The sequence below is a fragment of the Pipistrellus hanaki genome (genome assembly GCF_964339955.1).
Source record: "Pipistrellus hanaki genome assembly, chromosome: 14".
NCBI classification, from domain to species: Eukaryota; Metazoa; Chordata; class Mammalia; order Chiroptera; family Vespertilionidae; genus Pipistrellus; species Pipistrellus hanaki.
Genome location: NC_140516.1, coordinates 47,927,146 through 47,954,394, shown reverse-complemented (window position 1 = coordinate 47,954,394; position 27,249 = coordinate 47,927,146). Strand labels below are relative to the sequence as shown.

At 37.7% G+C, this 27,249-nt stretch overlaps 1 protein-coding gene across 1 annotated transcript; it reads right to left on the bottom strand.

Annotated features, from left to right (window-relative positions):
• CCDC172 (coiled-coil domain containing 172) lies at nucleotides 1–25,869 on the bottom strand. Its single transcript, XM_084903552.1, has 9 exons — nucleotides 25,749–25,869; nucleotides 25,132–25,269; nucleotides 24,692–24,777; nucleotides 17,967–18,083; nucleotides 16,597–16,762; nucleotides 13,029–13,130; nucleotides 12,286–12,388; nucleotides 1,855–1,942; nucleotides 1–1,059 (listed from the first exon to the last, which is right to left on the bottom strand). The coding sequence occupies exons 2-9, from the start codon at nucleotides 25,208–25,210 to the stop codon at nucleotides 1,024–1,026; spliced, it is 777 nt and encodes a 258-aa protein (XP_084759678.1). The 5' UTR covers nucleotides 25,211–25,269; nucleotides 25,749–25,869; the 3' UTR covers nucleotides 1–1,023.
• Nucleotides 25,870–27,249: the final 1,380 nt, after the last annotated feature.

Genomic DNA, 27,249 nt, shown 5'->3' with positions numbered 1-27,249 from the left:
AAGACTTGCCATGAAACTTATATTTTAATATCAGCAAATTTAAGACATTTGTAAACATCTCACATTTGATATTAAACTAATTCAACTACAAAGATAAAACAAAACATGATTCTCATATTTGCGCTCAGTACTCTGAAAGATACCCCTAACAGGTTTTGTTCCGTTTATTTCCCCACCTATTGCAATCTAGGGCCTTATTGAACAGTTTCAATACACTGTTTTTGAAACTACTGAAAATATACCTTTCTTCCTAGTCAGGATTGTTAACAGCAGAAATATATGTGATGTGAGAAATATAGTGGCAATACCAAGTTTGTTTGATTCAAATGTAAGTACACTGTCTTGAGTTGCCACCAGCGAAAATGAATCCTGAGGGCGGTAAGATTATGTACCACCCCAAGTGGATGGCTTATTTCATTCTAACCCAAACTGGCATTAGGAAGAAAACTGGCAGGCCCAAAGTGCGGGAGATGGGCTGCAAGTGCCGCGGACTTAACTCAGACACGTCCAGAGAAACGTGGAGAAAAAGGCTTTTGCAGATGGAAGACCTCAGAGCACCTCTGTCAAGTACATCGTGTGAGTGGAGAAAGATTGAAATGAAAGTGACCACCTTGTAGGTGGAAATGACACTGACTAAATTGGGTCAATAACCCGGATGCTTTTTCCTACGTGTGTTTGACTTGACCCAGGGCAAGATGCAACAGAGAATAGACAGCAGCAGAAAGTACAGATTAGCTTTAAGGGTCAGGGGACCTCAGAAACCTGAGCACACACTACTGCTCCTTTTTCTTCCTTTACAAACAAAATCAAACCACATGAGAACCCTTAAAGTTCCAGCAAGTAATAAGACCAGAAATATATATCGGTCTGAACCAATCCTAGACATCAACAACTTTGAACATGCTGAACCTCACATTTTCCACGAGGATCTACGGTAATGGGTTATCATTCATTATCTATCACAAACATTTGCTTCTAAGATGCTTTGATCAAATCTCAGGTAGCTCATCAATTCTCCACACGTTATTTATTTTCCTGAAGATCTTTCTGTGCCAATGTCTGAAAGGAGAAAATATTAACAGTTACTCATAAGGAAAGTGAAATTCTTAATAAAGGGATTATATACAATTTATATAAATTTAACGCCACAATACGTCAGTGAATTTCTCAATTTTATGTTTAAAAGTTTTAATATGAAATATAAATCCTAACATAACCTATCAGAGCATTTGTAACAAAAACATGAAACAAAATGTAACATATTAAAATAAATTTATACTTCAACATGCTTTAAAGCTAGCTATACAGGTGTCCAATTAAAATAGACCATGGCAAATACTGTGTTCGTTTCATAAACAACCAAAGAAGAAGGTTAAAAGCAATTTGAAGTGCTCCAAAACAGTTTGAAAATAAATTTTCAATAATTGAATCCAAAGTTCTTGAGATCATAAAAATCTGTAATGAGAAAGTTTTAGGATCAAATGTAATAAAAGTACAATTTATGCCTATCAAAAACAAAAAGCTTTTAGCATCATGATAATTAGACCCCTTTAGTGCATGAGAACAGTTCCCATCAAGGGAATGTTGTGTGGTCAAGTTTGAATTCTTTTTTAACTGAGTTTGAAATTGTACACATTCTCTTTGACTATAACATGCTGTATGTAGCACCTTGCTCTAGGAACTCAAAACTCTTCACAGATTTATATCCTGACCTCAGTTTTGTTTGTTTTTTTGTTTGTTTTTTTTGTTCTTGTTATTGCTGCTGTTTTTGACGTATGTACCATTAAAACAATCCTTACAGTAGTAACACGTTACTACTGGTAATCAAAAGTTAAAGAATCAATGATGGCTTACCAACTCCAAAAATTCTATTTCTATTTGGAGAGCTTCATAAACACTTTGCATGTCCTCTTTCTTATAAAGTTCCAATTCCTTTTTAAGTCTGTTTCAAATGAAAAATTCACCCTATTAGTTCAGCAATCTTGTATGATAATTTTTTTATTGCATGAATGGTGGCAGGTCTGCAGATCTATTGTCAGAATTTCAACTTAACACTGAAGAATTTGGAAAGGAATTTTAATAATCTGTAATTCTATAAGGACTACATAAAATTTTGTGGAAAAAATGCCCATAAATAAAATAAGGTAGACTGGCCCTAGCTGATTTGGCTCAGTGGATAGAATGTCAGCCTGCAGAATGAAAGGTCCTGGGTTTGATTCCAGGTCAGGGCACATGCCAGGGTTGTAGGCTCAAGCCCCAGTGTGGGGCATGCAGGAGGCAGCCAATCAATGATTCTGTCTCATCATAGATGTTTCTATCTCTCTCTCCCTCTCTCAAATCAATATATATATATATATATATATATATATATATATATATATAAATCAATATTTAATTATATATATATATATATATATATATATATATATATATATATATATATATAATTAAATAAGGGAGACTGAATAATAAAAAATACTTTAAAATTTAGGGTAATTAAGAAAGCAACATGGTTTGGTAGGGAATCTACAGTACTGTCTGATGGCCTTTATTTTAGTACTGGCCACTACCAAGCCAAATGATCTAGGCTAAGTCATTTAGCCTCTCGGAACCTCACCTGAGAATTTTAAGTGCATTAAAAACATGACCTCTAAGATTTCTTCTTGCTCTAAAATTGAACACTAACTTGATTTTACATATATATCATAAAAATATATTTTGAGCCTGAAAAACTAGTATCAACGTTTCTTTTCCCCAATAAGCCTTTAATCCTTTGAATATTCTGAAATTACTTTTAAAAATTATTTTATGCACATTTTAATATGAAAAATTGTGATTAAACAGTCTTCCATTTTTAGCATTATGACTAACATCTTTCCAGAAAACAAAAATCATAAGCAAAAGCCATGAGCTGTGACTGGAGAGGTGGCGAGCTGGGGCCTGAGACTGGGCAGCTGGAAGGGAGAGGCCGCCCTGAGAACAGACACTAAGAGCATCATCTGTCTCTCACAAACCTGACCAAGCTGGGCCAGCCACAAGGAGAGCCCTGTCCTGAAGGGGAGAGGGCCGGGGTCCTAGGCCAGTGGCACTCCCGCTACACTAGCAGAAGCAAAGAAAAAGTCTCTCTGAAGGGAAGTTTAAGATTATTTAGGCTCATAGGCCTCCTACAGAGTAAGATCAAACAATGAATTTGTTATCAAAGATCACCAAGTACCCAAGAAGCAGGCCACTATAAGTAAAGGTCACCAGAGACCATAGACAACCGATAGGAAGAACTACAAATCGGTAAGAAAAAATAACACAATTGAAAATGGGCACACACACACACACACACACACATTTATCAGATTATTCACCAAAGAAGATATCCAAAGGCTAACAGAATATGAAAAGGTGCTCAACTTCATCAAGAAAATACAAAAGAAAAGCACAATGTAATGCCACCAGGCACCCACCAGAACAGTTCAAATGAAAAACAGCAAATACCAAGTGTTGACGAAGACATGCATAAACTAGAATTCTCTGACACTGCTGGCATAGGTTATCATTTTCCATTCTTTTACTTTTAACCTATCTATATCTTTATTTTTAAAGTGAGTTTCTTGTAGAAACTGTATAGTTGTGCCACACTCTTTTATCTAACATGATGATCTCTTTGAGTTGGTGTATTTAGATCATTTACATTTAATATAATTATTTATTTGGCTGGATTAAAAATTTTGCTAATTGTTCTCTATTTGTTCCATCTGTTCTTTGTTCCTTTTTTCCTCTCTCTTTTTCTGTTTTGGATTACTTGATTTTTTTTTATGATAATTTTATCAACTAACTAGGGGCCCAGTGCAAGAAATTCATGCATGGGTAGGGTCCCGAGCTGCTGTTGGCTGCTGGCTGGGGCCTCCCTTCCCGTGGTTGGCAGGCCAGCCCCACCCCCTGGTTCAACTCCTGGCCAAGGGGGAAATTTTCATATTAGGCTTTTATTATATAGGATTGACTTGTTTGCATACATATTTTAAAATTTTTATAATGCCTATGTTGGATTTTATAATACACAACTTCCATTTATTACCATCCACTCTCAAATAATATTGTAGTCATACTTACAGTATAAAACCTTTACAACAGTATGTTTCCAATTACTCCCTCATATGTTTTCTCATTGTTATCACATAAATTTTTCTTTTACTTCTACTATAAACATAAATCATATTGCTAGTATTTTTGACTTAGTAATTTATCTTTTTGACCAATTAAAAATAAAAAAGGCTCTTATATTTACCTTCAGTTCAGCAATTTCTGATGCTTTTATTTCTTGGTATAGTTCTGAGTTTCTTCTATCTGGTATTGTATTCTTTCTTCCTGAAAAACTTATTATACCCTTTTTTTTTGTAATGTAGTCTGTTTTCAAAGAAGTCTACACTCATATTTGTTAAAAATATCATACTGTGCCTTCATATGTAAAATATATTTTCATTGGGAATTCTGGGTTGACAACTCTCACTTGATAGTCATTCGTTTGTCTCCGGTTCTCATGATTTCTGATGAGAAGTCTACTGTAACTCTGATCTTCATTTCTTGTATGTAATGTCTATGTCTTCTCTTTTTCTGCCTTCCTTCATGATTCCCTCTCTATCTGTGCTTTTCAGAGGTTTGAATATAATGTGTAAAGATGTTTGCTTTCTAAAATGCAGCTTGGAATCCTCTGAGCTTCTTGAGTCTGCTTTAAAGTATTTCATTATTTTTGTAATACACTCTGCCACGGTCTCTTAACATTATGGATGTCAGAACAGTATGGCTGAATCTCAAACACATTACACTAAATAAAAGAAGTGAAGCAAGAGGCTATATTGGGCTAAATAAAAGAAGTCAGACCAGGTTACATACCAAATTATTCCATTTATATGACATATTGGAAAAGTCAAAAGTAGGAAAAGAAAATAGATCAGAGGCAGGGAGTGGACTGTGGCCCTTGATTATAAATGGGCAAGTGGGGGCATTTTTGGGATAATGGAAGTATACTGTTTTGATTGTGATGGTGGTTGTATAATTAAGTATATTTGGCAAAATTAATAGAATTGCATATTTAAAAGGATGAATTTTATTGTATGTAAGTTATACCTCAATAAGCCTGTTCTTAAAAATTGATGACAGGAATCTACATTCCTATAAAATAATGGCAACCACCTAAATAAAAACTATCTCAATTACAATGCCAAATAATGCCATTCTTACAAGCTAATTAAGAAGCAGGTGATATTACAAACTTGAAATTACACTTGAGTACAGAAATAAATATGTTAATCCTGTAGAACCAAATGTGAAGTCTACACCAATGCAGAGACTGAAGCACTAGTGGAAGAGGAAGAATGAAAGGGAGCGCATTGGGGGGGGGGGGGCGGCGGGGTGATGTAAGACAGTTTAAATGACCCTCAAAAAGAACAAGGCCTACCCTGCGAGGGAAAACACTGACAGCAGGCCTGAGGCCTCATGGTTGGGAATACTGGCTTTTGTCAAATTGAAGGAAATGGGCTTTTGTTGTTATTGTTTTCAATATATTTCTATTGATTTCAGAGAGAAAGGGAAAGGGAGAGAAAAATACCAATGATGAGAGAGAATCATGGATCGCTACTTCCTGCATACCCCATGCTGGGGATCCAGCCCGCAATCTAGGCACGCGCACTGACCAGGAATCGAACCCATGACCTCTTGGTCCACAGGTTCACGCTTAATCACTGAGCAACACCAGCTGGGCTGTTGTCAGACATTTTATATTTCCTTGGGCTTGGGAAAAAGTAGGCTTTTATTCAAACTATCCCACCTCTTTCCCAGCTTCTCCCAGGCTTGTGTTTATGCCCTATCCATCCATTCTCTTTCCTGGCTTTTCTGGGGCTTGTGCCCCACCCCTGCCAGATCTTCTCCCCACTTATGCCCTCCCCCTTTATGGTCCCCACTGTGGCTCCTACTGCACATGCTCTCAGTAAAAGGAAATAGCCCTCACCATTTTCTCCCTCCCACACTCATCCTGCAGACCTTGCTGGTCACACACACCACCACCACCTACCTCACCCCCCCTTAACCCGGCCCCACCCTCCTGGCCGTGGCTGTAAAGCTATCCTTCCTGCCTCGTTGACCAGGGGGCTTGTTTTGCTCCAGTTGGCTGAAAGATGGGGTTCCTCCTCAGGGTGACTCCTCTTTTGTTAATTATCTAACTAACCCACCTGACACTGCAACTGCCTATGCTAACGCTGCTACGCAATGCGCTGAAGGCTCCATTTCAATATACTTATCTTCTCAAGTAAAATGGTAGGGCTCTTTCTTCTCACCCTATCCCCAACACTTGCCCTGCCCCTCTCAGTTCAAATGGAGGACAGGTCCTATAAGATCCTTCCCGGCCATTAGCATTGGGCGGTGACGATGCTCGCTTTTAGTTAGTTAACAATAAGGATGAGAGACTACTGAAATTAAGGAGGGCGTTTAGAGCAAATTATAGGAAGTATTTCACTGTTCAGCATATAATCAAGCTGTAGAATTTAGAGCTGCACTTAAAGATGGCTGTTGCTAGCTTTAAAAGAGGCTGATGATAATGGGCTGAATATTAATGCGGTAGCAGCGAGCCAACAATACATAACGGTAAGCAGTGCATAGACCGGCTGCCTATGGGAGTCAAGACGGACTCCGGCACCGCTGCACAGTAACGAAGGGCGGTCTGCGCTGGTTACTGTCGCCTTCCTTGGAATCATCCATTAATGACGAGGATGGCCAACAAAGCCAGCTAGTTCAGCAAAACTCCTCTTCCTTGTATTTTCATCATTTCCTGCAGCCTCCCCATTTTTTCCGGGGTCGTATAAAATTTGTTTCTAAGTGTCATAGAACAGCCTTAACTGAAAGGACATTCCTTTCAACCTCAGAGCTGTACAAAAGTATTATTTAATGAGAAAAAAGGGAAAAGTTCATTCCAAGTCTTAGTGCACCGACAAAATGCTATTAAGGTTTAAGTGTATTCCATCAGTCTTTTGTTTCCATCTGATAGTGATTATGCAGTATTGTCTCCTAGTGTTTTCTTTTGCTTAAAGCGTATCATATACATTTCCTCTAGTTAATTAAGCATGCCAGTTAATATCATTTAAGATACATATGTAACAGGTCTAGGTGGCTACACCACAGTTGATCAATCATGGTACAGCATTTAAATGGTCCCTTTTCTTTTCCTGCCATACGTAACATCGCTGTGAACACTTCGGTGCATACAGTTCCCTCTGTAGTTAAAATTATTATCCTTAGGAGAGAGCTCATCAGTGGAATTATTGGGTCAAATGGCACAAACATTTTAAAAATGCCTATAATTTATATCCCAAATTACATTTCAAATATATGCAATTTTATACTGTCACAACAATGTATAAATTAGCTCTGTGCCACACTCATGCTAATTTCAATTATGGTCATTTAAGAATGTCTTTAGAAATTTGATAGAAGAATTATATTCAGTGGTTTTAGTTTGAATTTAATTGATGAGCAGTTTAACAGAATTATTTTATCTTATTCATCTCGGTAGTTCCAGTAACTTGCACAGTGCATGATACAAAGAGGGCATTGAATATATGCCTGTTAAATAAATACAGTAATAAAGAATTATTCATTTTAGTGTTTTCTTATTGATTTTATCAGTTGATGATGGGATAAACTGTTATCCCTTGTTAGTAATAATTACTGTAAATTTCTCCCAGTTTATCACTCCAAGTTGATGACTTTTTTAACACATGGGATTTTAAATCTTATATGTCAAGTCTGTTAATCTTATCTTTTTGGTTTTCTTAATTACATTAGAGGTTTAATAAGTAGTCCTTTCTACTTTTTGCTAGTTTTCCTATGACCTGATGGGTTTCTTCTACATTAATTCGTATAAAAATTATTTTAGTGACATTTAAACACAATGTTTAAAAAAATATAGGGCATCACCTTTCATGTATGATTTATTTTTGAAAGTGGGTTTGAAAGTTGAATGTGTCAAAGCAGAACTTCCATTTCCTAATTATGCCTTCCCTCCGCCCAGCCACCAGCAGACAGGCAGCAACCTTCATAGGTGTGCCAGGCAGCACCAGAGAGGTCTGCCATCATCTCCGTTCCCCTAAATCCTGGATTGGTTGGATTAGGCAACTCCTCTTACCACATATTTTCTATTACCTTCCCCACTCTCATATCAAAGGGGTTGTTTATAAAGCTAAAGATATGAAAATCTAAAAGCATCTTATTATGACATCAAAAAATACCAATGAATTTGGAAATAGTATTATATACAATATATATGGCTCATATAATAAACAAAATTATTTCAAAGTTTAGGGATATTTACAAACTGGCACATTTAGATCAGAATATAAACTTTAAAATAATCAATTGATTCTACTGTCAAAATGACTCTTGTATAGAACTTTAATGCCTATGGTGTGTGGCAAGAATTCACAAGACAGGGGATCTCTGTTAGCTTGAGAGCTATATAATCACTGCTGTAGAGACACTTCCGTTAGTGAATAAATAATGAAGCTTTACCAGAAAAGATGCAGTTCACAGAAATACTGAACAAAATACAAAGCTAAGAATAATCCTCCAGTTAAATGGGAATTTTTGTATTTCATAAAAGTTTAAAAAAGAGATGATATGGGTTAGGATCAGACATGTAATTATTTTTAGCAAATATTTTGCAGAAACTTTAAAATTGAGATCCTGTTACATTTGTCCACTTTGAGTTCATTCTCGATGGCAGGGAGAACTGCAAAGTAGATGTGCATTATTTTCTCAAAGTTGCCGGGATAACCCTTTCTACTATTCTGTGCAATGATGCTTGTTCTAAAGAATGTTACACAAACACTCCCCTACATGTTTAAGGATACATGAATTAAAATGTTTCTCATTATGGATATTTAGAAACTCTTGGAGATCCATCAAAGGAGAAAAGTAACATAAAGATGGCATCTCTCTACATTGGCATTAGACAATGAGGTTGTTCAGTACAAACTAACACGGTATAGAGCTAAGTAATAAGGCAATTTTGAGGATAGAATCAATTCATTCTTTTAAAATTTATATTCCGATGTAACTGGGCCTAGTCGTAAATATCCCTAAACTTTGAAATAATTTTGCTTATTCTATGAGCCACATATAATATCAATCACTTTTCAAATTTATTGGTATCTTTGATATCATAATATAATTTTTTTGTATAGTTTTCATTGCAAATATGCTCTTCACAAAAACATTCTGTCTTCAAATGTACAGAAGATAAAATCCCAAGCTGATGACTTTGCAATTTCATTTCTGTAACAAACTTCCTGTTGCGTTGAACAATCACAAATACTGGTTATTAAAAATGTAAAACCATTCTAGAATGAGGGTAAGGAAAATGCCTGATATTTTTCAAGTTGTCCGGGATATTTACTACTTGAAGTAAATAAGAAGTCATGATCTAGAACTGTGTTTTAGTGACTGGTGTTGGCTAATAATAAAAATAATAGGTGTTGGGAGTCCAATCTATCACATTCTTCTTTCCAGCTTCTCTAAGGCCGCTAACCTTCCAGAGCTGGGATCTGAACCTCTGTGCTTGCTTCCTCTCAGGCCCTGAGCGCTACCACTCCTGTGCTGCCTGACCACAGGAAGAACCAGCTGGGCCGCAGTCTGACAAGCCTTATGAAGCTTCTGAGGGAGCCTCTGGCTGAAGTGCTGAGCAGAGCAGTATTCTACAAATTAGCTGCCTTCACACCTGCTCATTAACGAGCCCACACACTCCCGTGTAGAATCTTTAAAATAAACAGACATTTTGGTATTTCTGAAAACAGAAAGAGCCCTGGACGGTTTGGCTCAATAAGTAGAGCGTTGGCCTGCGAATTGAAAGGTCTCAGGTTCGATTCCAGTCAAAGGCACATGCCTAGGTTGTGGGCTCGATCCCCAGTGGAAGACTTACAGGAGGCAGCTGATCCACCATGATTCTCTCTCATCATGGATGTTTCCATCTCTCTCTCCCTCTTCCTTCCTCTCTGAAATCAATAAATAAAAAAATATTTTTAAAAACCTCAAATATATATTTTTTAAAAACAAAAAGATTACTATTCTCTATTTTAATGGACAGCATCAAGATAGGGTTTAACAAATGACCTAAACATGGCAAATTAACTTTAGAAACATAATAATTATAAAAGAATTCAGTAATAAAGATGAATAAAATATGTATCAAAATTTTCTAATTGCCCAGCCAGTGTGGCTCAGTGGTTGAGTGTTGACCATGCACCAGGAGGTAATCAGTTCGATTCCTAGTCAGGGTAGTACATGCCAGGGTTGTAGGCTGACCCCAGTAGGGGTTGTGCAACCAATCGATATTTCTCTCTCATCAATATTTCTATCTGTCATTCCTCTCTCTTTCTCTCCCTCTAAAATCAAAAACATACTTTTAAAAATTTTAATTACTAAAAGTAGAAACAATAAGCTTGTTGAAATGAATATTAATTTTTCATAATTGCTTTCTTACCAAAGTTTAATAAAAGTATAATTATAATAACCTTAAAATGAAGCTAGTTGTTCACTGAGGACGATTTTCCTCAGATCCTGTGTGCAGGGGACATTGGCAATAATGTCTGCAGACACTTTTAAGCATCACAGCTGGGTGATGTGTGTTTTTGGCATCTAGTGCGCAGAGTTCAAGGATGCTCTACACATCTGACACTATTTAGGACAGTTCCCCACCACAAAGAACAACCTGGCCCCAGAGGTCATTGCCAAGTGTGAGAAATCCTTCTATAAAAATGACAGCCATACCAGTTAGTAGCTAAACCAGAAAATGTACGAAAATTCAGTGTACATTTGAACAAAAAGATGAAAAAGACTATTCTCTTCCAAAATTTAGGGAGAAAACCAGCTGAACTTCAATGAGGGCCTTCCTGTTAAAGCTGCATAAATGTCACGTCATGGCTTGCCCTCATCAGCGTCATGTTATGCACTGGTTTATAGGACTGAAGGCCCTCCTTCCTAAAGCTTTACACTCAGTGCTTTGACTCTGCTCTCCACACCCAAATAACTTTTACAGACTATGCCAGCAGGGAAACTAAGGTACGCACATCAAAGAATTTAAAGTAGGAATTGATAAATATTGGCATTTCATGTAATAACTCCGAAGAACGGCTTGGGTATATGGACCAACGCTCCTTTCTTCCCATAGTCCCTCTCTGGTGGTCAGTGAGGGAAAGCACGCTCTCACAGACCCTGTGTGGTTAGGTTTAGCTCAGGGCCAGTTTTATGGTGAGTGATAAGCCCACTGAACTGGAGGTCCTATCAGAAGCCCTTACGCTACTAGCTATGATACCACTGGGCATTGCCATTCTTAAAAGTGTAAAAAAACCAATGAGCAGATTGTCATCACAGAAACTCATTCTGCATCACACCCATCACCCAGGAGATTGATATTTCATGCTTACAAAACTTAACGTGAAATTAAATTGCAAATATTTCCTCATAATCTACTAAAATGATGGCCTAAGGCGATACACTACTAATACGAAGCATTTGTTCAGCTCCAGTGGACATAGTTCCTGTATGATTTATGTGAAAGAGGGCCTCACTTCTTCAGAGATTCGGTAATGAGGTTTCTCTGGTTATTCTAAGCCTGGTTGAGTCTAGAAAGTATGGAAACTTCTCTAAGTTAAACCAGCAAAATAACACTGAATTATTAATAAAGAAGAGTCAAATTAATGAACTGAGTTTTCGTCTTCCTCCTTGTGTACATGACTATTTCATTTTAAACATCAGCCACTCTTTAATTATCCAAACACAGAAAAAGCAACGGAATATTCCGTACAGAAAATACAGCTTCATTCTTTAGGCATAAAGCCAGAGTAACAAATTCCAAGCAAAATAGTAGATGGTGACTGAAAACTAGGAAGATAAAAAATGATTCCAATCATTTCTAAAAGAAAAGTCAGGGATAGAAGGAAGGGGAGTTGTGGGACCATGTCTTTGTCTTAATCCATTAGGATGTGAATAACACTGAGCACAGGAGGTATAAGAAAAGATAAAATCGATTCCAGCATTATCAACCCACTGCATCATGAAACTTAAATGTAGCACTTTCTAGCCAGTAATATGCTTGCTTATTACCACGTTTCAGAATACATGAAGAAAAAAATAATGTCTTTATCTGAAACTGTAAAAAATCTATGCAGTTAGCTTTGTGCTGAAATCTTTATCTGACAACTTGAAAAATTACCAGATGTTATACCAAAGTGTAATATGGGCAATTCTTACCTTAAGCATTCAGCATCATTTTGAGGCTTTTCACTGGTTTTTATTTTTTCTGCCTCTAGGCATTTGGTAGTACAAATGGCTTCATTCTTTTTCTCTTCAAAAACTAAACATTTAAGAAAATTCTCAGTCTTTTAAAAATTAAACATAAAGTTTATCTGTACTCATTCATAAGAATAATCCTAATTTTTGCTGCTTCATATAAAATGTGTGTACTAATGATTTTTATTTTCTACTTTAATATAACAATTAAAGGCACAAAAATGGTCTTAACAAAATCTGAGACATTAGAAGTATCTGCTAAACATCTTATATTACGAGGACAATTCTCCAACACAAAGAACATGCTGGCCCCAAATGTCAGCGCTGCCAAGTCTGAGAAACCTCTAGTGGCTCAGTTGGTTGGACCCTTGTCCTATCCACCAAAAGGTTGTGGGTTCTAGTCCCAGTCAGGGCTCATGCCTAAGATGCAGAGTTGATCTCTGGTGATGTCTGTGGGAGGCAATTAATATTTCCTCTCTCTCTCTCTCTCTCTCTTTCTCTCTCTCTCTCTCTCTCTCTCTCACAAAAACTACTACAAAAATTTGATCTAACTGATTAATTCAGTGTTTTATCTATTTCTTTCTGTATACCAATAATAGCACTATATCCCAATAGGCTGACACATTTTGAAAGAATAATATGACCCAATCTTTTGTATACGAATATACTCATTGGCAAAATAAGCGAACACATAGAGGTCTGACCTTTAAGGTTTCTCTGCAGAGTAAATAGTTCCTGCATTAATTCACTCTTTTGTTTCTGAAGTTCCTTTAACTGGCCACTGTCATGTTCCATCGACTGCATTTCTAGAAAAAAAAAATAAACAAGAAACATTATTTTAATTACTTGGGCTTTGCTATAAATGTCAGCACTTCCTAACTTTTTCTGCTACAGTAAAAATTTAAGCAGCATATCGTCAATTTTAAGCCTGAGATGGCCTCCTTGGCCACCTACGAACTATTTCTAGCAAACTGACCAGGGTTCTTTTAAGCTCTAATTGGATACAAATGAATGTTAGTTGATGGTCAGTCTACTAACAGAGAATTCAAAATAATGGAATATCACTAAGTAACACCAATTCATCAAAGGGACATAAAGAACACTCCCTCCTTCATAGATAAAGCATATTTAGAGAGACTTTATATAGCATTCAGCACTGGCTGCAAGGTTCCACAGTATTGCTAATGCTGTTTCTTCTCCCTGGAATGCCCTCCTCCCCTTATTCCCACAGCAAACTCTTCTATGTTTAAATTTTTATTACAAAAGGGTGTTGAACCTTGTCAAATGCTTTTCTTGTGTCTTTGATTACTGTTATATCTTTCACTTATCTCTTGATTATATCCATGTCTCTGAGTATACTCATAATATTTAAAAGAGCAATTTTAAAGTCTTTCTTTGCTTACTGCGTCCTCTCTGTCATTTATGTGCATGTTTCAATTAACCTGATTTCCTCCTCGCTATGAGTTACAACTTGCTACTGCTCCAAATGTCTAGTGATTTTTGATTGGATACAAGACAGTTTACTATTTTTTTAAATGTTTGGATTTTGCTGTCTTCCCCTAAAGCATGTTGATATTTGTTATTTGGTAGGTGATTACATAACTTATGGATCAGGTTCAAACCTTGTTTTTAAGATTTTTTTTAACAGCGGGTCTAGAATAGCCTTAAACCTAAGGCTGACTTAATCCTACTAAGAAGGCAGGACTCCTGCTTAGTGAGATCTTACTATTCTGACAGCTTGGAACATGAATGACTGTTTTTCCTTATAAGAAAGCACATTGTGGTATCACCAATGCCTATAACAGTGCCTGATACACAAAAAATAAATCATTACTGAATGAATATACTAGGCACATCTTAGAAATACATTGATAAGTGAAACAGACATAATTCCAGTCCTTGTAAAGTTTACACCTTTGTAGGGGAGAGAGTTATGAACCAACTAAATATGTAAGTAATTACAATGCTCGGGGGAAAAAATAGTATAAAGACGATGACTGAACAGAATCAGAGGAACTGACCTAATTGGGGATGGAGGGGGTCTTTGTCAGAGATGATATTTCCTCTGGCCATACATTTGAGCTGAGGGAGGAAGGATGACTGAATTAAGCAGATAAAGAATAAGAAGAGTATTCCAATAAAGCATATGCAAAGGTCCTGAGGCAGGAGGAAGCCAGGACAATCTAGGACACAACAGAGGTCAGTGTGCCTTCAGCACAGAAAGCAAAGGCCACCGGGAGAGGCTGGAGGACAGGGGCAGGAGGTTGGGCAGAGATGGTAAAACAAATTGAGGTCCTTGGTTTGCTGTGTTTACCATGATATTTTTAATAATATATTTTATTGATTTTGTAGAGAGAAAGGGAGAGAGATAGAGAGTTAGAAACATCGATGAGAGTCATCGATCAGCTGTCTCTTGCACATCCCCTACTGGGGATGTGCCCGCAAGCAAGGTACATGCCCCTGACCGGAATCCAACCCGGGATCCTTCAAGCCGACGCTCTATCCATTGAGCCAAACTGGTTTCGGCTATCATGATATTTTTAAACAGAATATAAATAAATAAAGAGGTTCATTATAATAGGCCAGTAGTAATATAATAATTTCTTTTTAAAAAATATATGGGTGTTAATGTTTTGGCACTCTCAAGGAGTGAGGACAGAATCTAACTCCGGGATTAAAAAATAAGTCAAGGAAGATGTCTGGCAGCGGAAAAACACTCTGAGAAGTGGTAAGTAATAAAACAGCGATGGCGTTTGAAGATGAAGATTATTCCAAACCCAGAAAACTGGATGACTAACCATGGTTACGGGCTGAAAGCTCCATGGAAAAGGTCGGAGGGGGAAGCCAAGGGAAGAAGAAGAGACAGGAGAAAAATCAGGTGTCAGGATATAACAGATGTGGTGGTACGGATCAGAGGAGGGGAAGGAAGAGCGAGCCCCGACGGGAAGGAAGACAAATGGAAACTAAAACTGCTCTGGGAAGAACCTGGCTCTCAGATCTGCTTAAAATTTGAACAACACGAAGGAGAGAAAAAAAGCATCAGAGACATTTCACCAGTGAGTTGTTTCAAACCCTGAAGGAACGGATCATTTTAGTATTTACATTTTTCCAGCTAGAGAAAAAAGGAAGCATTTTCCATTCTTTCCGTTGACTCAACGTAACACTCCCACAAAGATTAATCTCACTTATAAGAATTGGTGCAAAAGCCTTAAAAATATTAAATAACAGAACTCAGAAGTACATTCGATGACTAAGAGACCACAACTAAGTAAGCTTAATAATAGGATATTTATTAGTAAAATTCACATATTAATAGATTAAAGAGGGAAAAGCTTATTTGATGGCATCAGAAGGAGTATGGTGGAGGAGGATGGAGGGAGGGAAGATGGGAGAGAGGGCCAAGAAGAATCCTTACAACAGCCTTGCTAAGGTTATTATCATAATCCCCTATCCACAAAGAGAGGAAACTGAGACAAAGAAAAGTCAAACATCTTGCTTTTTTTCTCTCCTTCGTGTTGTTCAAGATCAATTAAGTGGTAAAATTATGATTTAAATTCAATCAGCATAACTTTAGCATTTATAATCTTCAGGAAAGTAGTTCTTATATCGCATATGCCTAGTAAATATTACCTATAATAATAAAAATTGTCATATGCAAAGCACAACAATAAAACATACATAATGATAGCTCAGTCAATAAAAATGTTAAATGTGTTTACTATTCTTTATTGACTAAATGCATCCAAAAGTACATTTTAGAACAACTTCTATGAAAAACTTATTTTTCCATTTAATATCATTTGTACTTTCATTCTCTACTTCCTCAACCGCCACTCTATGATACTGTTCATGACATCTTCTGATTGTCAGATTAATTTCGCATTTTGATTCTCACTCATTTGTAAACAACTTTTTTTTTTTTGCTTTCATTTCCAAAATATTATGTGTACTGGTTCTCCTCTTCAACTACTCTAATTCTTTTCCTATTCCTTTCCTTAAGTTCTCTGCCTTCCTAGGTTCTAGCTTTGGTCTTTGCTCCTCCTCTAGCCTCCTCTACATGTTTGCTCTGCATAATGTCACCAACTCCTCTGGATTCAGTCCCACACCTAAACTCTAGCTCCGCTCCCTGCTATCAGCTTCACAACCAAACTTCCACCTGCCTTCTGGGCGTCTCCACTTGTTTATGCCATAGACATCGCCACCTAAAAATATCTGAAGCCAAGCTCAGTTTCACTAATGCCAGATAAATGGGGTAATATTATATAGTCATACCCTTTTTCAAAATGTTTGCCTGGTTTTCTAAGTCAGCTATTTCAATCTTGACATTTTCTTTCATCAAAAGCTCTCTTTTCTTTGTTATTTCATATTCATTATTGAAGTCCATAATTTCCTTAATAAATTTTTCCTCCTCCTCTATTACTTTTTTCTTAGTAGCCTCCTGAGAAGCAGAAACAAAAGATCAAATACAAGAACTAATTGCAAAAATATTTTTATTTTATGATTTAAAATGCAATCATTTGAGGTTATTAACAACAAAATATAACATTATACTTCTCGGTATTGTCACAAAAGTGCTTTACTTCTCTGGTGATATTCATAAAAAGCTAAAGCTATTATGTAATAATAGCCAACTATTTTCACATGAAAGATTTATTGTTAATGTTTTGGGAAAATTATTGATGTAGAAACTCTACCACTCATCATTATATATGTGTTTGTTTCTAAATTAAAGTTATAATCATATATTCCATTTTGTCACTGCACTATAAATTTGGTAGTAAAATAATTAAATGACCAAACTTGAAAATAAAAATCTATATGCAAAGAAATTACTGCCTTACAAAAAAACAGAGAAACAAACTAGGAAATCCAAGGAAACCTTTTAAAATGTATACAATGAAAGCAAAATTATATGTTCATTTCTAATTCAGCTCTAAATAATTGTTTACATTTTTATGAATTATCAACATGCAGTGGAAATAAGAATTTCCAAAAATTTTGGACAATGCTAGAACCTAAACTTTTGATACAGCTAGAAACCAAACATTACTACATTTTTCTTTTTTTTTCTTCTAGGAAATGTCAACTGATTACAAGCTACATTTGGAAACTGGCCATGCCATTCATAAACCACTGGTCGTTGATTCTGTTCACTTTAGATATATATTTTTAATATTTTACAATGTATTTTCTTTGAAATGTCAATTAATTACAAGTTATGTTCCTCAACTGCCCTTGTCACATAAAACTGCTGTGCCTGTTGGCTCTGACTTACGATAAAAAGATAAACAAAACCCTTCTTTTCACCCACATCCATAAATATGCCTACACTGCAAGTCTCTCTGCTTTTCGGAAGCCTTAAAATCAATGTTTAGAGCCTGAGCAATTCAAATCAGTTTCCCTGCTTCTTTCATACTATTATAATTACAAATAATTTGCATATTGTATCCTTGCCAATAAATACTCTTTCAACCTATATTACTCTACCAACTGTTTTTAAATAGCATTTAATTCTTTTCTGAATCTGACAGGACTGTCTGCCAACGTGCATGTGGGTAATTTTCTGAAAGTACACCTAAGTGTATTCAAGTACTTTAGACACAGTTAGTGAAGTAGATTTCTCTAAATGGCTGGAGACTTACAAAGATATGGAGAAGCATACTCCTTTGGTTTAAAATTTCACTGCACTGTCTTTCTAAGGCATTTTCATGAGTTTTCAAAAGCTGTAAGAGGGAGGATTTTTCACAAAACTGCTGAACCTTAAAGAAAAAGAAAAAATCAGAAATCCAAATGAACCAATGATACATTTTAGGGTACCTTAGTTAATAGAACAACTCTGCATAGTATAAAACATGCTCTGTACTATCTTCAAAGACAAATTATAATTCACCTTAAACACCTTACTTAATATGCACTATCTTATAATATTTTATAAGTGCTTTGTAATTATGGTATTTATAATCTCCTCCCTCAATAAAACTATAGACTCCTCATAAGCAGATCATCTGTTTTCTTTTTCCTTCCCAATATCTAGCGCATTTTTTCACTACACACATGGAAATCTGTTTCAAGATAGCCTTAAAAAGAGAACAAGTTTCTGTTCTCATCACTCATAAGGAAGTTATGGATGAATAAATCATAGATACCATATGACTAATAAAATAACGAGATAAAAGCTACAAACCATAAGCAAAAACTGAATCCCATGACAATAGTTATGTATTAAATAAAACGTAAATTTGCTAAAATCCTCAAGTGGGTTTTGAGAACTTATTTTTTATGTTAGTACCTCAACGGATTCCAACTAGCAAGAGATATAGTAAACATTAATATTAGACATGTAACTGTTATTTTATTTGGGCCATAAAAAAATAGAGACCATGTATGTTGAAATAAATGTCAGAAGGCTGTGATATATAAAAGTTAAAAATGATGCCGGACTGGAAATGCCCTTTCCACTGGGTTCAGTACTGGTCCTCCCTCATAAGAAAGTCTCACTCCTAGTTTTGGGCTATTCCTATCTCCACAGGAAAAAAAAAAAAAAAAAACTGATTTAAATTACAGAAAGCAAGATTTATGTTAGCTGTAAGACAGGCTGTGAGAGTCAGGCTGTGAAATCTCTGCCCTGGAAGATATTGAATAGTAAAGAGCTTAGAAAGAGGCCAGTCCAGAGGCAATGGCAATGATGTGGCTCAAAAGTCTTACAAATATTGGCATTTTAAAAAGCAGCGCAAATTAAACAGAAGATGTGATCTCACACCTATATTACCACAGCACATCTGCCCACACCTTCAGTGCGTGGTGCTGTTCTCATCACCTCTGTCTTAAGAAAGACATCAATAGGGCAATGGTTCCCAATGTGGGGCACAGGCACACAGGGGGGCAATTTGATTTTTAAGGGGGGGGGGCGCTATTTGAGAATGAGTTATTAACAGTTTATTTTTTGCACTTCTTATGGTTCTAGGGGCCTCGTATACACTACATAAATGCATATATAAATTGTGACATATTTATGCATTTCAGTTCTCTATTATATGTTTTGAACTTTATTTCCTATTTTTCTTCGTTTGTTTGTTTGTTTCTGTTATCACAACTGACTTCTTAAATTATTCTTGTGTTTGAAAACCAGATTGACTGATATGTAAAATTTACGTAAATATTCCTGTATATATTGATAGGATCCCAAGATGAGGTAGGTCATTTCACAGAACACGTCATCCTCAGAAAACTCGACCTCTCTTTTGTTGCCACAGTGATGGGTGGAGATCAGAATTGGGAAGATAGCAGAAGAGATGTGAAATCATGACTTCAATATTGTTGAAGTTACTGACTCTATTTCCTAAGTTATGCAGGGACCCCCAGGGGCTACAGACAATAGAGAGAAAAAGGGTGGAAGCCCTCTCAGCAGTAACACAAATCACTTTCTTCCTCACTCTCTTTTCTATGACTACAAATGAAGAAAAGGATTTGCATGCAGCTTTAACGTTATATTCTAGAATGAAATAGCCAAGCTTTGTCAGAAAATATTGCTGTTATGGAAAATTTTCATTTATAGCAGTGCCAACACTGGTTAATTCTGCTTCTCTCAGCAAAAAAAAAAAAAAAAAAAATTTTTTTTTTTTTTTCCTTTCCTTATTTTATTCCTCTTGGGATATTTGATTTTCAACAGAACTTAGTTTTCCCATTGAGCTGACTTGCCTGGCCCACTGGGTCAGTTTCAGCATAGCCACGACTGGTGACTCTTCACACTGGCTGCCTCGTGCCCTTAGCTATTTTTCTACTACAAGAACTTGAAAATTGGAAGTGACTGGGGTTTTAAATTAATGCTTGTGTCCAAGTAAGCAAAGCACTGAGCTACTTTTTGTTGTGTTACTGTTTAAAATAATCTCAGCCTTTAGAAACTGAAATTTTGCTGATTAAAAACTCTGCAATGTAGATAGCAGGCAACTTTACATAAGACAACAGAGAGATCTATGCAGATTTCATATTTGTAAGATCATAGCAATTGGGGGAAAGTGTGTTTGTTATCGCTAGGACAAAAGACATTTTAAACACTAGAGTACATCAATGAATATTTTATCAATAGCAGACATTAAGGTTTTTTAAAAAGTTGGATCTATTTTTTATAAGTACATTTCTTCACCACAGATGCAATGCCTAACGTATAAGTCACTATGACACAGTAATCCTAGTATGGTAAGGAAAGTTCAATATTAGCAAATAGTAGTAGTCCTTATTTCTTATGCCTTTGTCCAATCTTATCTTCAACCCATCTCCTCAATCCCTCCTCTCCAGCCATATGGTCCTTGTTATTTCTAGGACATTCTAGGAATACTGCCCCAGGGCCTTTGCACTGGCTGCTCTCTGCCTAGAAATCCCTTTTCCCAGCCTCTTGGTGGCTAACTGTTTGTCCTAGAAGTTCTTGTTAATGCGATATGGCAAGAAAAAAGAATAAGAAATATAATTATCCAAAGAGCTGACACACAATTCTCTCTCTTGTTTGTTTGGGTAAATGTCATTATTATATACCTAATAAATTTAACAAAATCTATCAAGAAACTGTAAAAAATAACAAAATAAACAACAAAAACTAAGGACTGTATCTTTTCTAGTTACCAACACTAGACAAAAGCATGAAAAAGATCCCATTCACAACAGCAAAAACAAAATAAAACACAAAAGCTTAACAAGAAATAGAGGTGAAGAGGAGCTCATGATAGAGAAAAATACCATTTCAGAGTAACAATCTGATCTATTTCCTACTGTGGTGGTCACGTATTTCCCGTTCCTTCCTCTTTTCTATCTTCTTATGACTATGAATATTGAAGCAAATTAAGACAATAAAAATTCATTCCCATCTTTTGACATGTGGGTTTTCTTTCTCATATAACTGTACATTACCTATCACTGACAGGAGAGATGAACTATGTCTAAAGCCATGTAACTAGCCTGCATCAAAGAAGTTGAGGTAGGCAGCCTTTCAACTTATTTGAAATATTGTTCAGGCAAAACAATTCATAGACCTCATAAGAACCAAGGGTTATGTGAAAAATTCTTTCCAGCAACATGAAGATCACAGGCACAGCTATGCATACCCAGTTTGCCCTTGACCTTTTCATTCATCTTTTCTGAACCTATTTGGTATTCCAAGGTCCGTTGCCAACCTAAATCCACCCTTGTCAAAATAACCCTCATTCTCCAAAAATGACTCTTCCCTTTTCCTCAAATAAAACTCCCATTCCCAGAGAACTGCTGATTAAGGAAAGAATAATAAAGCAAAAGTATTATTTTGGTTTTTTTTTTTTTAATTTATCTTTATTGTTGAAGATAAATGTCCCCTTTCTTTCCCCATTGACCCCCTACACCCCCACCTGCCTCTCCCAGGCCTTCACCACTCTACTATCTCCATGGGCTATGCAATATGCACATAAATTACCCAGGTAGTGTCTCCTGCTCCTGAATGATGCTTCTTAAGCTGACTCTTATTAGGGAGATACTTTTAAATAAGGCGACTTCTATGTCATTTGACAGCTCAGGAGGTAGTATCTAACTTACCTATCATTACAGCTTCCTATTCTGTCACAATAGAAAAAAGTTGAAAGCTTACTGTAGTGATTTTTCAAGTACTGCTTTTAACAGAACAACAAAATGCCACCGATTCCTTAAAATATGCAATTCCTCTTCGTTATAAGAAAATGTGACACATGAGCAAGAAATCACACCTCAGTCAAGTACTAGTATACTGCAAGAATACCAGAAATTGGGTTGGAGACCTTAAATAGCATTAAATGTAAGCAGGATATAAAGTTTTCTTTGATTAAATTTAAATAATAAACATCTCAATTATAAAACTCCATTTCAATAGTATAAATGATAATCATTTGTGATTTTGCTCTTTCCCTAATTAGGTAATAGAGTACTAATGGATATGACATTGCCTGCTGCTCTGAAAAGGCTCTTTTATCAGTTAAAGAAAAGGAATGTGTACATTTTTAAGTAAGGCAGTAAAAGAAGGCACCTTGAGTTACTTGTTTGTTTCAATATAATTTTACTTTAAAGATTCATAACATTTAAAAAATATATGTTTTTATTGATTTCAGAGAAAGGGAGGGAGAAGATAGAGAGAAACATCAATGATGAGAGAGAATCACTGATCAGCTGCCTTATGCACAATCAAGCCTGTAACCCAGCATGTGCCCCAACCGGGTCAAACCGTGACCTCTTGTTTTATAGGTCAACGCTCAAACACTGAGCCAGGCTAAGAGTTCATGACATGTTATTACTGTTAAGATGTCTACTGCAATAAGTTAAAAATGGGCAAAGAAAAAACAGACAAAATCACTTCTGACTTTCCTCCATTTCCTCCCTCTTCAGAATGGACGGTGCTATGTTAGGTTTGATATAACATATATTTATAAAGATTGAGGATACACTATTTTAACGATACACTATTTTTTAAAACAACAAATTCTTAAAGGTGCTTAAGAGAAACTACAAATATTTTGAGATTCCTTAATTTTGATTCGCTCTGTCGTCAGTGCTAGAAACACTCTCCAAAGCTCTAGGAATACTGGCAAGCATCGGTGCAAGTCCAGGGCCTGCTCTTGTGTCCCGGTTTGCATATTACCAGTCCTAACCAGGCGTACCATGGCCGCCCAATTGGCAATGTACTCAGACCGTATAATATAAGACTTTTGCAACCACATATTTTAAAGAATTCACTGAGCCCCGAAAGGCAAATGCTATCATTCAAGTTCTAATTACATGCTACCTGGGTTTTACAGAACAAAAGAAAAGTGAATATTGTACTTCCTAAATACATTTTTTGACCATGAGCGACTTCTAAAATAAATGCTCAAAAAATGTTCTGAACGTATCCCTGTACAAATAACTCAAGCACTGGCCTGCTCAAATTATGTTCTAGCTTCTCTTTCTGCTGCTTCTACTTGACAAATGGATCAATAAATGCCAAGTCAAATATGTAAGTAAATACATTTTCATTGTTATTGGCAGACATATAATTAACTCTGCGAATAAAAGAAACAAGAAATCAATTTATGATTACCTCTCCAGTTCTGCCCATTAGTCATTTACATTGTAATTGTGCTTCCACTTCTAAAACCTTCATACACACATATATACACACACACCATTTTGACTGTATTATAAATCAAATTATTTAAATTACAAATTACTATTATATGAACTGTGACTCTCATATGTTAATTTTATTAGTAGGCTACAATTGTATTAGTACCCATTTATATGAGCTCGTTAAAAAGCAATGCACATTTATAAGACTATATTAATTAGTAATTTCAGCAAATGTTTTAACAATGTTAGGGTTTTGCTCTCTCTTATCTCAAGTATAAATACTTGAGTCATCATTTTTTACGTATGCGTATATATCAATAAGCTACATTTCTATTTTCCAGCAAAACAGCCTGCTAACAAAGAGTAAACCTAATTTTTTTCAAAGAAAAATTCAGAGTAAATCTTTTTTTTTTTTTTTTTTTTTTTAAACATTTGATTTGCTGTCAGGTCAATATCTTCATGAATCCTGGAAAAATACATTTTGTATAAAAACTTACACAACTGACCTTTTAAAAATATTCTCCGAAACTCGCTGCAAAAGCTTCAGATACATTATTATATATGAAAAAAGAAACTTAAGATGAGTTCAAGAAATCTGTTTTAATACAATATGTTGTTGTACTTCCATATGGTAGTTTGTGTTTAAGGTATATGCCACAGACAAGTCTGGACATTCTCTATGTTTTGTGGTGATTTTTACTCTGACCTTCCTGGTATGGTTTAAGGAAACAGGCATGTCACAAAGTATCTTGCCGAATTTGCGTATCTAGTGGATGGCAGAGCAATCCTCTTGGTTTCCTCCCCTAAAAAGAGGGATTAAGGATGGATGGTACCATCACGTGATTCTGCCAGGATTAACGGAGTGAATGCAGGTGCAGCCTATGGAACAAGGCCAGCATACAGGAAGTGCTCAATAAGTGCCAGCTATGCATTACCTAACTGTATATGTTTTGCCTATCACTTCTAATAGCTTCTAGTTGCCAGTCCTGAAAGTATCTTCATTCTTTTTAAAGAAAAAGAAAGCTATTGTACATCATGACATTGTTAACGCTTTGCCCGTTCCCTTCGTTTTCAGCACTGCTATTACCAGCTAATTTATCCGCTGAAGTCATTCAGAACTTTCAATATTCCCAGGCAACCTGGAACGAGCTACCCAGCCTACCAGCCTGCCTCCTCCTGGAAGGGCAACTAGTTCAATAGGAAAATCACCTTCAGAAAGTCAAGTTCAAACACCTTTCCAAGTGATAAGGGGGCCTGTGCTCCATGCCAATACCTTAGATTCCAACTTGATCTTCTCTTCGTTCAGCTCCTCGGCCGCTGTCCTCATGCTGTCTCGGCATCTGCTGATCTCCGAGCGGACTGTCAGACACAGGGCCCGCTCAGCACCGGCCTCCTGGGCCCATCTCAGGACCCTCAGCGGCCTGGCCCCTTCCCTCCCGGGGCGGGCGGGCCCTCTAGCTGCTCTGGCCACGGCTGGGGGGTGAGGGCTGCTCTGGCCACTGCTGGGGGGTGGGGGCTGCTCTGGCCTCTGCTGAGGGGTGGGGGCTGCACTGGCCACTGCTGGGGGTGGGGGTGGGGGTGGGGGCTGCTCTGGCCACTGCTGGGGGTGGGTTGGGGGTGGGGGGCTGCTCTGGCCGCTGCTCCGGGGCCTCCTCCCGCCCCCACCCTCCGAGGGAGAGGACAGAGGCCCCGGGACCGCCCGGTGCCCCGGACCTTCCCGCATCAGGCGGCGGCCCTCCTGGGCGCGGTGCTCGGAGGAGAGGATCTGCTGGAACAAGGACTCCAGGCTCATCGCGGCTCCGGCTCCGGGTCCTGGTGCTGCCCTTTATTTTATAGCCGAGTCCGCGGACCCTGGAAGCGCAACGGGGAAGGATTATTCTAGGGCTGTGCCCCCACCTCCCGCACCAATGACCAGGCCACGCAGGCGGGACCGGGCAGGGCCCCAGGGCCCCAGCGCCAGGCCTTGTCCCCTTGGCTCCCAGCCACAAGCCCGGTCCCTACTTCTTCCTCCTCCCGCGGTGACAGGGCCTCCAACTCGCCTCCTCCCGGGCCCAGGCCCGCTTCCCGCCATCCCCGCAGCAGCCCCTCCTGTCCTCGCCTGCACCTGCCAGCCCGGGTTTTCTGTTTGTTTGTTCCGTGTTTTAATATATTTGTATTTATATCAGAGAGGACGGGAGAATAAGAGACAAAAACACCAGTGATGAGAGAGAATCAGGGATCGGCTGCCTCCCGTGCGCCCCCCAATGGGGATCCAGCCCGCAACCCAGGCCTGAGCCCTTGACCCGGAAGGAATCCAACCGTGACCTCCCGGTTCAGAGGTCAGAGCTCACCCACTGGGCCGCACCGCGGGGTCAGCCCTTCTCCTTGGAGAGAAAAGGCCCTCAGAGGGCTGGGTTTCTGGTTTCTCCGGGACCCTGGACCGGCTGAGGATGCCAAAGGAGGAGACGGCGCAGGCCCGGGCCCCAGGCCGGAGGGAACTACGGCGGCTGCGCCGGGCCAGTCCGCGTTCCGCTATTTTGCTGGACCACGTGGGCCCGGAGGCCTGGGCCTAACTTGGAATCAGCAGGATCTGATCTCCAACGATGCGCAAATGCCCGGTGTTGTATCAGGTGCAAAGCACCCGCGGTGCTAAATATAAACTTTTGCAAAGTCTTATCCTTCGTGGCAGAGATTGCTCTCCATGCGCGAGGTCTGACGTTCCGCCTTAATCATCCCCCCGGTAATCAGGGCACGGCTCTGTGGCCTGCTTGGAAATTAATCATTGCCTTTCGCAATCAAGCCGCCGTGGTATTAGCACCGGAATATCGGTGCCGTCTGTGTCAGAGTCCAAAGTGGTTGCTAATCAAAGCTTACACGTGAAAGGCACCTTTGGGACGTGTGCATGGGATTTCTGTTTAATTAAAAAAAAAAAAAAATGAAGTAATTGTCATTTGAGTGGGTCGGACTAGTACGATGACAAGAAACATTTGACTTTATTCCTGATGGCTAAACTTGAGAAAGTAATTTCCAGTTAGAATGGATTTAGAATTAGGTAAGAGAAGGTAAACGTAATTTCTGGCACATCATCTGTATAATAGACTTACTATTTCATGAATGCTGTAGTATAGGCCCTTAGACATTTTAACCTGGTCCACATTTCCACCTTAATTTCCATCAAGCCATGTGTGCAAAAAACAAAAAAACAAAAAACAATAAAACAAAAACACAACAACAACTTAATTTTAAACTTTATTATGAAAGAATACATACTGAAAAGTGTAATCAAGTAGAAAAGAATTGTCCACCAAAATCATTCAGAAGGAATTTTTTTTATCACATTTTGGTTGTTACCTTCTAGGTAATCTTCCTCGCCTTGCATTTTTCCTTTATAAACTTGAAAAAAATTGTAAGTAATAATTTTTTTTTTTTTATTGAGTAAATTTGCCAGGCATTATTCTGGACATTCTCTATGTTTTGTGGTGATTTTTACTCTGACCTTCCTGGTATGGTTTAAGGAAACAGGCATGTCACAAAGTATCTTGCCGAATTTGCGTATCTAGTGGATGGCAGAGCAATCTCTGAAATCGAGAAATCAGAGATCAGAGGCCATGGATTTAAATTTGGATTCTGCTCTCTTCCCCTCCTATTACAAGCGTTTTAGCATTTCATTGAAAACTCTTCATAAATACATTTTTTTTTTTTTTTACAACTTCCAAATCCTCCATCCTGTAGAAGCTGAAATTGTAGTTTGAACCATTTTCTTTGAGCGCTCACTTAGAGGCTTATGAACTTTGCCATGGCGGCCATCAAAGGAGAGAGGGCTTCCGGAAGACAAATTATATTACTAATTAA